Source organism: Centrocercus urophasianus, unplaced genomic scaffold (assembly GCF_019232065.1).
Source record: "Centrocercus urophasianus isolate 14NV4802_14NV808 unplaced genomic scaffold, USGS_Curo_1.0 seq_625, whole genome shotgun sequence".
NCBI lineage: Eukaryota > Metazoa > Chordata > Aves > Galliformes > Phasianidae > Centrocercus > Centrocercus urophasianus.
Window position 1 is genome coordinate 27,308 of NW_024885228.1, and position 11,591 is coordinate 38,898.

Below are 11,591 nucleotides of genomic sequence, written 5' to 3' on the forward strand. Positions count from 1 at the left end.
CTTTTTAGTGAGGCTCTGGACTCTCTTCAACCACCCAAGCCTGGAAAGCCTGTGCTTTGGAGCAGAACAAGCTCTAGCCTAGCTCTGTGTTACAGCTACCGAGCTGCAAGGCAAGGACCATACCCCCAAAAAATCACCAGCCAGAAGATCCCAGCACTGCAGGCTGGCAGCTGAGCAACCAAGACCCCCAGATCCCAACACACTGCTTCTGTTCACCATCGCTTCTCAGCTCCCCACTCTGCTTCCAGATGGGATTTCCATCCAAAGCCACTTCTGGCAAGCTCTCTTCTATCTGCAGTCAAGCCTCCCTCCCTGCTGCAAACAGCATTGCAGACCAGCTCATTTCTCTTGATTATTTAAGTAGAGGCTTCCTGGCTTTTCTCTCACTGCCCACTGCAACGATGTGCATCTACCAGACTATAACGAAAAAAAAATATGAAAGCTCTGGCCTGGCAGGAAATGCCAAGATGTGTTTTTTGGCAATTTCTGGAGCTGAAAGACTAAATCCTCTTCTTGTCTCTCAGCACATCATTTCAGGCACCTTGCTCTACATGCATAAGGTTTTATACCAAAAGAGAACTTCCTAAACAGCCCATTTCACTCCTTCCTGCTCACCCACTGATACTCCATTGGTGACAGTCAAAGACAACCACTGAAAGACTATTCCAACCCTATCTTCATTGCTATCTTGCTATCTTCTTTAGCATAGACTGATGCAAAATGTGATGTTGCCAAGAATTACAGCTTCAGTTCTCCTTTTTTATTACGAAGACTCTCATTGTTCAATTCCTCCCCTTTGGAAGCTGATGAAGAAAGAGATTGGAAGAACAGTATTTCCAGTACATAGGCTGCTCTCAAAGAAGGGAGTCACACAAGGTTAAAACCACTTCCCTGTACACAGTTTAGGCACCACACTAACAATTAGCCACTACTTTCTTTGCAAATCTTGGCCAAGCTGCCCCTACCATTCCAGCTCCCACCGGCAGGGTGAGATGAAGCAGTGAGATCCAACTCTTCCCAGCAAGGCTGCACCATTGGTGCTGCTCCAGCTTCAAGATCCTGTGCAGATGAGACCTGGGGATTCTGGCACCACCAAGAAGAGCCCCCACCCTGGGGAGAGACATGGAGGCAGGCCGGCTGTGCTAGCTCAGGCCGTTAGTCATCACAAACTAGAGGTCTGGGAAGACTCAGACCTCTGAACCATTTAATCCAGTGAGAATCAGTGTCATTCACAGCCTCAGCTGGAACACGTCCACACTGAGGACACGGGTCCCGTTTTAACACCGGCCTCCCGCACCGCTGCTAATTTTAGTTTGTTACTTAAGGCATGTGCTGCGGCCAGATGGAGCGTGGGGCAGACACCAGCTCATGAGGATGAGCACGAGCAAAATGCCCCGCCGCAGCAACTGCTGGGTCACAAGTGCATCACAGCTACTGCAGCTACTGGGTATCGAGTGCCCCAGGAACAGACAGGGCTCTGGGCCCTTTTACCTGAGCTCTGTCAGAGCAGTACAGTACAGAACAGTAAACGGGCAGAAATATGTATTTTTACACGCCGTAGTTCCTGCACGCGGAAAGTTACATTATCAGAGAAAGACCCTTACAACAACTACCTCAAGAAGTATTGACCGCATACCAGCCCTGGGCTACTCCTCTGTGGGGAAGGAGCCCACCCCCAGTGAGATGGGTCTGCTCCAGCAGCACTGCCCTCACCACGGAGCCCCAGCTTACAAGAGTCGACTGCCCCAGACCTTCCAAAGAGGGCAAAGCCCACGAGGTGAGCCCTGCTGGCCACCATCGCTGCGATGCCCGTCTGAGGATGCAGTGGAGCACTTCCGTCAGCATGGCTCCTCTGTGCCAGGCCTGGCACCTGCATCAGAGCAGCTCTTCCCTTTCAAAGGTTAAAGCTGTTTACTGAAAGGATTAAGAGGGAGGAGATGGTCAACTAGGAGGAAGCAGAGGGGAAACAGTGCGCGATTGCCCTGACATCTTGTTGGCACAGCCTATGGGAACAAGCCGGGGAGGCTGAAGGGAGGCCTCATGGCAGCCCACAGAGCCCCTCCCAGGGCACGGAGGGGCAGCACAGAGCTCTGCTGTCTGTGACAGAGACAAGGCTGTGACAAGGCCTGAGGGACAACACGGAGCTGTGGCATGGGGAGGGTCGGCTGTGGTTAGGGAAAAGGGGGCTCTCCAACATAGGCTGTGGGTGGTGCTGTGCAGCCAAGAGTGGGACTCGGGGATCCTAGAGGGTCTCTATGAATTTGGGTGTTTTTAAGACTCTATCGACCCAACTCATGTATTGGTGGAGAGGTCATGCAAATGCCCATAACCTATCAGCACCAGAGCCCAGGTCTTCATTCTCAGCCCACAGAGATGATTTAAAGCCTAATCAGCTGCCCCATACAACCTCAGTGTGACCACAAACCAGGCTAACAATTTGAGAGACGCACAGAGGCTTTGTGCTGGCTTCCCACCGCAGAGCAATTGGCACCAGCAGCACGGCGGGGCAAAGATCTCCCCTCTGCAAGAGTCTGAAGTTAGTTCTGGGCTATATCCTCATTCAAAACGCTGCCTCAGGATACAGCCACAAAGCACAGTTCGGGGATAAGCACTGCTGGAGCAGCAGAAAGCAAAGCCAAGATGCTTCAGCTCTGCAGCATGGTCAGCTGCTCGGAAAATAAAAGTCAGCTCTGCTGTTTTACTACGTTTTCTCTCATTTCAAGTAAACAGGGTCTTAAGAGCCAGACACGTCAACACAAAATCCAAAGAGGGATTTCTATATCACTGTGGAGAAGAACAATTTACGTGCTTGATACAACAGAGTAACACCGCCAAATAAGAACTAACAAGCGAGGCTGTCCCAGCTAAACAGTGTGATTTAGGCAACATCAGAGCTGCCCTTAAAGCAAGACAAAGCATTAATTGGTTTGTGCTCATTTTGCCTTTGCAGCAACAAGTTCAGCTGAGGACATTCTGTGGTGGGAGCAGGTCACGCAGCCAGCTGGGCAAGCAGGCACCAGCATGACTGGCCAGAACTGCTGGGAGGGCTGTGCCCAACTGCCTGACCAGAGCCTCTGAGCAACGGGGAATTGGCCTCCAGTCTGCAGGGGCTCCATCAGATACTGGGCCAGCTCATTAACTGAGCACTGCTTCTGCACTTACATCAGCTTATTGCCCAAGACAGGGAGAAAGCTTTGCAAACACACGATGGATTTGATGCATTAGCTGAATTCAGCTGTTAAAGGATGAGAGAGGCGATGTGCTTTGGGAAGGATGACCCAGGAATTACACTGTCCTCCAAAGGATGCAGAATCTAGGAGGTGGGGTTATATCTGAGCAGTCTTACACGGTCTGGTTACTCACCACATATCAGCCTGTCTTATCTGCATGGTTTCTTTAATCTGAATCATCCTCAGTGAACAAATGAGCCCTGCCCAAAGGCAGCTCTAGCGCTGCTGCAGAAAGACCAGCTGTAGTGCAGGCGTGTCAGAAGGCATCCAAAACACCATCATTCCCTGAGCTGTACAGATCCAATCTCTGCTTTGAGGGGACAGTATTCACTGCTCCAAGAAAAGGAAGGAGATATCCAAACAACCCAGGGAGCTGGTAACGAGGGTATTGGGAGAAGAAAGAAAAGGAAAATGAAAGGAAATGAAAGAAGAAACAATTCTGTTTAGTAACAGCCAGCACCTCCTAGCCAATGAACCGTGGCTGAAGCAATGAAGCTCAGTATTTCCCGAAGCACACACAAATAAAGGTGCTTAAAAAGGTTCCATAAGCGTGCTGTGGATCACTTACCATAGCCCCAGGGACCACACTTCAGGGACAAAGGAGTGCAGATCTTACAGGAAAAAAAAGTTGTTACAATTTATTGCAAAAGGAATTGCTTATAAGCTCAAGAAACAGCTCCTCAAGAATTCAAGAGTTAAAAGGAAACCAATAAAAAGCACAAACACAAGAGAAGGCACACAGCTAATTCCAGCAAGACCTTACTGGTTCTATAAATGCATTAATGAAGGCAAACAAAGTGTAGCTCTGTTAATCAGCAGGAAGGAGAACAGAGAACATAACAAGACGCCCTACTCAAAGCCTTCTTTGCTTTGTACTTAAGCACTCAAGGATGACTTCCATCAAGCACTGATCTCTTAAACCTTTAAATCTTTATTTTCCAATCTGTTCTTTGCTGGGGTCCCTTGCTGAAAGTGCCTTCCCAAAGGTTAACTGTGGAGGGACATTTGTTTGTTACTCCTTAATCCGTCACCACGGCTTTGAGGAGGTAGAACCACACATCCTGCTGGGGAGAGCACGGGCACACCATGCTCAGACAGGCTGCTCAATTTCATGCCACTGTTTTATCACTGACCCTTATGAATCCCTATTTATGACCACAGCAGCTCAGCTTCAGATCTCACTGAAAAGCATATAGCAAGTCATCTGCCAAAGAATAGAAAACACGAGGGAAGCAGCACCTCCAAGATCTCACAACATGCAGAACTGCGCCCTATGGCTGTTAAGGATAACTCTCCTCACTCCAGCAAGGAAAAAGGGCTGGGGAAAGATGCCAGCATTTGGGATTTAGAGCTCTGACTGAGGTGCTGCCAACAGGCAGAGGGATGACTCAGCCTTCCAGAAACAGAAGTGGTGAAGGAAAAGGGACAGCACAAAAGATAATCAGATGCATGCCTGAGTCACTAAGAAGATAAGGATGGAGAAAAACAGAAGAGCAATGGAAAGGGTGAGATCAATTAAAAATAAATAAGGTCTTCTTTTGAGATCCTCTAATGAAGAGTAGAAGCAGGAGAGGAGTTGAAGAGAGCAAGTGATGTTTTCTTCGTTATTAATTCCTCCTGGAACAGGAGATAAGCCAACAGAACAGGGATAGGGAGAAGCCAAGAAACAGCTGAGGAACCACGGGTCTGTGTTTTGCCCTTCATAGCAATGAAGTCCAGCATCCCAGAAAAGCAACCAGGGACCAGAGATGGAACGGCCCATCCAAAGCACCATGAGAACTGTCGCCGCACAAGGAGGAGAGAACACTACTGCCCAGATCTGCTGCTAAAGCCCCAGGCCGTTGCCGCTCACCGTGCCCGTTGCAGTAGTAGATCCATTTCTCCCTGTTCTGCGTGGGGGTGGTGGATTTTTTCATAATAGCTTTCTCCACAATGGCACTGGGATCTTGCCTCGGTCCCTTCTTCAGAGTCCGTGAGCTCTTCCTGACGCTGCAGACAACGATGACCACCAGGACCAGCAGCAGGAAGAGGACGATCATCCAGGGCAAGTGTTCATTGATATCGAAGTGCTGGTGGACGCTGGGCGGCCCTCTGCGGGGCGGCCTGTAGGGGATGCTGGACTTCTCACCCCCGGCCATCTCCTGCGCCGGCTGCTTGCCCGCCGCTTGGCTGCTGTGCTTGTGCCGGTAGCTCTGTGCCTGGCCAGCGGCGCCCGCGCTGGAGAGGCTCCCAGGGGCACCAACCGTGCCGTTGGCCGAGGTGTCGTTGTAGTCAGCTACTGGCTCTGCTGTGCCATTGGACACACGCGGCTCCGGAGAGGAGGCGAGATCAAAAACTGAAGAGTTCAGACCTGCAAGACAAAAGGAGCGGTCAGCGCTGCTGCACTGGGGGTGACGGGGCGTCATGGCTTGGCCCAGACCCTCTTTGGACACTGGCCTGTAGGCTAAAGCCCAGCGGGACAATGAGAAAGGGAAGAGGCAAAATTAAAGTTCAGCTCTATAACAGACAGCTACATTACAGAGTCGGGTTCAACATCAAGTTGCCCCTTGCTGGTTAACAGCAGTGGCAGCTCTCTCACAAAACTGAGTGATGGCTCTTAATCACTTTGTGTTTGACCCTAATTCAGTATTTCTTGGAAGATCTGCAGCTTCGAGGGAGCTGGCTTTCCTTTCCTAGCTTATGAACATTACCTTTAATCACAGAAAATCTGGTATTTGGGCTAGAAACAACAAGAATGCAGAGCCTGATAGTATCTCTCAATCAATCTAAAGCAGTACAAACATATCCATGCTGCAAACAGGCTTGAGTGCTTCAACTCCTAAACAGGTTTCCAAAGGGACAGAAATGACCCAAACTCCGAGAGCCTCTTTCCCACCTTTATTGAGCTTTCTTACCAACAAACGGCTCCCACACCCCAGCCAGTCTGATGAGAAGGCTTGCTGCAGCAAAAACAAGAGCCTACTCTGGAAACTCAGCTTTTAAAAACTATGTCTCATCCCAGCTGAGCCAGAGCGTGGGTGTCATCATCTGTACTGTGATTTTTGTCTCTGACTCGGTTACTCAAAACACTCTGACCAGTACACAAACAGGGAAACCACTAACTTTTATCTAATTGTCTACAGTTGATACCAAAGTTCAGGGAACCCTCCCTTCCTCTCCCAGTGACACACCGACACCAAACTGAGCTTTGAGTCCTAACAAATGGGAAGTAATGGTGCCTACCACTGTCAACACTTCCTCAGGTGTAAAGGGCATCAAAAGTTGCATTTCGTTGTTAAAATGCAAAGTTTCAGGCACCATAAGATGTGCTGAGCACCACCTCAAGAAGAGTCCTGCAGCACCTCTACAGTCAGCTATGGCTACCGCAGCTGTGCTGAACACAACAGCACGAACCCTGGGGTCTCTGGGCACTCACCTATCTGTGCACAGATAAGATGAAGACTGCAGCCAGCTGTCATTTCTGACTAAGTGAGAGAATGTGGAATTCAAGTCAGTCTGTCCCATCAGTGGTAAATAATGGAAGTCTCGGTGGTTAAAGAAAAGAAGTTAATAAGCACAGCCCAGAGCCCTGTTCTGGCAATGGTTCCCATTCAAGTCAATACAGTGGCACAGTGCAGGGTAAAAGGAACCAAGGAAAGCACAGGCACAAAAGCAACAAACCCAGCAGGAAAGCAGTCTGACAGAGAGCAGCTTTCCTCTCCTTGCTGGGGCTTCTCTGCTGCACTTGCTCTCTGCTCCCATTTGCCACAAACACGAAGACTTGTGCCGGCACAACACACACATGGGAAAAGCAGCTGGGAACACGCTGTCCTTTTAATCCAAAGAGCAGGACAGCCTGAAGTCCAGTCATCAGCAAAGTCTCACGGAAAACATTATTAAACGTAGTTTAACACAAGCAATGGTAACCTGATGTACTGCACAGCTGCGTTCTGGCCAAAAAGCAAAAGCACCACCCACACTACGGATCAGGTTGCCCTTCGACAGCCTAAAAACAACCAAAGCAGGAATGCAACCCCGTGAGCAAAAACACAGCTGTACTTCATCGGGGACGTTACCTTTGGGAAGGTAAGCGGTCGGTGGAGCTTCGTAGGTCTCTCCATCCGCTTCTGCATCCGATGAAGTCAAAGATGTGTTTGGAAGAGACGCAGGGGAGCCACAGACGTTGTCGCTTTCCTTCGTCCCTGGCTTTACGACCACCATGTTTTTCCCAAAGCAGTCAGTGTAGGTTTTGCACTTCATCACACTAGAAGGCACATCAGAAAAAGTACCCCGAGGGCAGGGCTTGCACCTCACGTCTTCTGTCTCGGTTCCTTTCTTGCGGACGCCCCAGCCGACCGGGCACACCGTGTAAGGGACGCAGGTATCGTTAATCTGAAACGTACCCGACAGGCAAGTGCACTCACGGTCGGTCAAGGCAGTGCAATGAGTTTTCTCAATCATTGGCAGTTCACAGGGTTTTCTGCACGGGTGGCATCGCTCTATGCCGTTCTCGTGCTTAGTGAAGGTCCCATCCGGACAAGGGCTGCACTCTCTTAAGGTACTCTTCGTGCAATGCTTGGACACGTAGGTTCCCGCGGGGCATTTGTCGCAGATCAGCTCCTGGTTGGTGGCACGGTCGAGGTGGAGGTACTTGCCAGCAGGGAGGCTCACGGCGTTCTGCTCCGAGGTCAGCTTGGGCTGAGCGTCAGCGGTGCCAAGGAACACGAGCAGCTGAAAGACAGATGTAAAACATTGGTGAAAGCAGCGCGCGCCCGGAGCCCTCTGCCAAATACCTTTGGCACCCGTGCGGGACCACGGGGGATATCCCAGGGCTGGGAGACTGCAGGAGGTCCTGCAGCACAACAGGGTGGGATGATGGAGCCCTGACACAGAGATGGCTACCGGGGCATTACAAATCAGCTACAATTCCTTAAATCTGATACCACCCTTCTCAGACTATGCCTCATTTACACTGCAGGCTGCCAGGGCAGCGAGCGCTGCTATCTGTGTCTCAGCATACAGCCCACCCTGAGAGCGCTCAGACCAGCTCTGCATTTCAAGGCTGAGAGGTCCCAGCAGGAACCAAGAAAGCAGCACCCATGCAGGTGGCAGCGCTGACCCATGAAACTGTTTTCCACTAAGCATTAAGCAGCACTTGTTCAAACATCTGCCTTTTTAAATAGCACAGAACAGGTTGAAACCTGGGCTGGCACATGACTTCTCAGCCCTCCTACCCTGGCACAACCCACACACCTCTGTGCGAGCAGCATGGTTCTCCAGGGCTTCGCTTCAAGCCTCCACCTTGACCACTGAATGTTTTGTGTTGGAAGGGACCTCAAAGCTCACCCAGTTCCATCCCCTGCTGTGGGCTTAGGCAGTAGCTCAGGCTGGGTGGAACCACCAGCCTGGCCAGGAGCACCTCCGGGGATGGGCGTCCACATCTTCCCCAGGCAGCCTGTACCAGGACCTCACCACTTGAAACCAGCCTTAATTGCAACAGGAAAGGAAAAAGGGACACTATTCTTAAGCTCTCCTAGGGGCTCTGCTGTAACTTAGTTCCTCATTGCATCAGGTACAGGTAAAAGTTCTCAAGTTTTAGACACCCAATGGCAGCCAGCTGGGCTCATCAATGACTACATCCAGCCTCACAGTTTGATCCCCGCAGCCCTGTGTGCTGACACCAACAGGCTGCTCCATCCCCGAGGGACGCAGTAGGACCTCTGCTTCTTCCAGAAGACCTCTGCACTGCAGGCTCAGCATCAGCTATGCCCGCAGAAGCGACACACAGAGAACAAAAGGCAGCTCCAGTGCAGCTGCCCCAGCCTCACTCAGCACACAAAGCAGCTGGAGATGCATTTCTAAGCAGCAGCAGGCTGAGTTCAGAGGGAAGGAGGAACGTCACCTTGGATTTCCAAAGGTGATTTCTTACCCTGAAGGCATGCAGACCACAGATCCTACTGCTTTTCAGCAGAACAGCCACGGACATAAATCACCTTGCTGTGCTGCACAGGACCTTGCTTTTGCTCCGCTACATACCCTGGGCTATCAGCCAGCAAGAATACATTAAACAAGAGCCTCCACCAACATGACTCTGCAGAACACATCGCAGCAGAGCTGCACCGCGTCATTTTTGGTGCAGTCTCTCCCTTCCTGGAAAACACACCGTCCGGCAGCGCCGTTCTGTCCCACCTGCTAAATAATGGATGGCCGTGCAAAACACCTCAGGTCTGTTATTTTCCTGAAGCAGCAATCACAGAGGCGGCAGCAGACAGGCCTGCAGGAACTGACAAGGAGCCTGTGGTGGCCAGGCCAATTACGGCACGTCAAATTAAAACAAAGAGCGAGGCTGCTGTGGCAGGCACTGCCGGCTCACACCATGCCTCCCCCCGCCTCCCCAAGATGCGATTGCACAAAGCACTACAGAAACCTGCCACCCTGAGCTCCCTGACGCAACGCCGAATTAGCAAACCAGATGCAACAGGATCCAGCTCGCAGGGCTTGCTGCTGCCCTGTGTGGGGGCACGAGCCCATGCCATCACCCCGTGCTGGGCCGGCAGCTTTGGGGCGCAGGCATCTCCACACCTAACCACAGCATCGTCACAGCAGGGAAGGCTCAGCAGCACCGAGCAACTGTGCAGCTTTGATGCAGACCGGTGCTTCTGCTCCCTAAAAGTAACCACTGCTGAGATCTGGAGGCTGGCACTGCTTGTGGCTCTGAGGAGGACATGTACAGCAGGAGGATGTCTGCTGGCCACAACCACCATCCCCATCAACTGCTCCTGGGGATGATGCGTGCAGCTTCAGAGGCAGGAGCACCAGGATAAAGGAGGAAGCCCTACTTACCACCAGACTCTGGTTCAATACTCCAGTACCAAAGAAAGAGCACAGAGTAACACAGCCCACAGTGCAGCTCTTCATGCACAAGAGGCTCCGAACGCCCAACCTGAAGGCTCCCAGGACCTGCACACCTCAGCACCCATGTCGCTGCCCATCTGCCCCAACCCATCCCAACACCTGAAGGACTCACATGGGAGAGGCAGCTGGGAAGCAGCCAGCAGCTGACGCAGACACGACCCACCTTACAACCAGGAGCTGGATGAGTCAGTCCTAATGCTCACTGTCACGCAGCACCGCTATCAGACTGCACATTGCATCCACGCATCCCACAGATCCAATGAGCAACGTGAAGTCAATAGTTTGTACAGACCCAAGTGTGAGTCCATGGGATGCTGCAGGCTGCCCCAACCCTGCAGCATCCCGAGGCCACGGATGGGCCCTGGGCCTGAGCTGCGCAGTGGCACTGGAGGACCATCATATCATCAGCTGCTCACTGGGAACCATTCCTGAAGGAAAACAGTGAGGATCTGGAGCAGCTGAAGCACTGCTGCCCATGGGCACGGGTCTGGCTGCACAGCCTGCATCTCTGCAAGGAGGGGAAGCCACATCAAACAAGGAGCAGTGCCAGTGAGCACGGCCCCAAGTTTGATGGCAATTCAGAGACACGAGGAGCCCATCTCCTGCCGAAAGGAACACGTTAATGACTGAAAAAAGTTGGCCGTGCTGAGGGTCTCGACAAAGAGCTGTTTCTTCATTAAAAGCAACACCTTATTTCTGCCGGCCTGGGGTTAACGAAAGTAACAGCGTGCCACATCAGCAGCCAGGCTGCTCCCGGAGGGCAGCGCTCCTGCAGCACTGCAGCTCCCGGCGCTGCCCAACGCCCCACGCCGTGCCGCTCCGCGCGCCCCAGCGATGGGGATGGCATCCCTGCAGGGCACCGCGGCCACGCCGAGTTCTGCTCTGCGCCCGAGGCTGTGCCGCCGTTCCCCGGGGAAGGGAAGGGATGGCTTTGGGCTCTTCCTTCCCTAAATTCCTGCAGAGCCGCTACTGCGGGAGCCAACGCGCTGCCGGTTACACAACCCGCCGCACCGCTGCAGTGCCGATGGCAGACCCTCCCCAGCAGGACCCCCAGCACGATGGGATTCTGCCTACAAGCGCCGATCCTGGAGATGAACCCCCGGATAACACCGCGTAGGGGGGAAGCAAAAAATAAAACAGCGATAGCATTAAATAAAGGAAACGGGAGTCTGGGCGCATCCCTGAATCCCTGAAAGCAGCCACGGAAGGAGATGCGGCCCCGCAGAGACACGGCGCGGGCCCCGTGAAAACCGCAGCCCCAGCCCCAATACCGACCCAGACCCCGGTCCGACCCGCCGGCACCACTCACCGGGAGGACGGCGGCCAGCACGGCAGCCCCCATGGTGGCCGGGGCCGCCGCGCCGCAGCGAGCGGGGCGCTGCCCGGTCAGAGGCGTCTCTCCTTCATACGGCGGCGGAGGGGCGGCGCGGGGCCGGCGGCGGCGGCTGCCCGCGGCGGCGGGAGCCC

General features: G+C 52.7%; 1 protein-coding gene across 3 annotated transcripts in view; it reads right to left on the bottom strand.

Annotated features, from left to right (window-relative positions):
• Nucleotides 1-11,481, bottom strand: part of TNFRSF21 (TNF receptor superfamily member 21) — a 32,521-nt gene extending 21,040 nt beyond the window's left edge. For 2 of the 3 annotated variants that reach the window (XM_042836691.1, XM_042836689.1), the window contains exons 1-3: nucleotides 10,053-10,142; nucleotides 7,286-7,940; nucleotides 5,083-5,580 (exon numbers count right to left, since the gene is read on the bottom strand). In XM_042836691.1, coding sequence (XP_042692625.1) covers nucleotides 5,083-5,580; nucleotides 7,286-7,940; nucleotides 10,053-10,127 — 1,228 coding nt within the window. In that variant the 5' untranslated portion in view covers nucleotides 10,128-10,142. Of the gene's footprint in view, nucleotides 1-5,082; nucleotides 5,581-7,285; nucleotides 7,941-10,052; nucleotides 10,143-11,433 lie in introns of those variants that run through there. The other variant, XM_042836690.1, reaches the window with a different exon arrangement.
• Nucleotides 11,482-11,591: the final 110 nt, after the last annotated feature.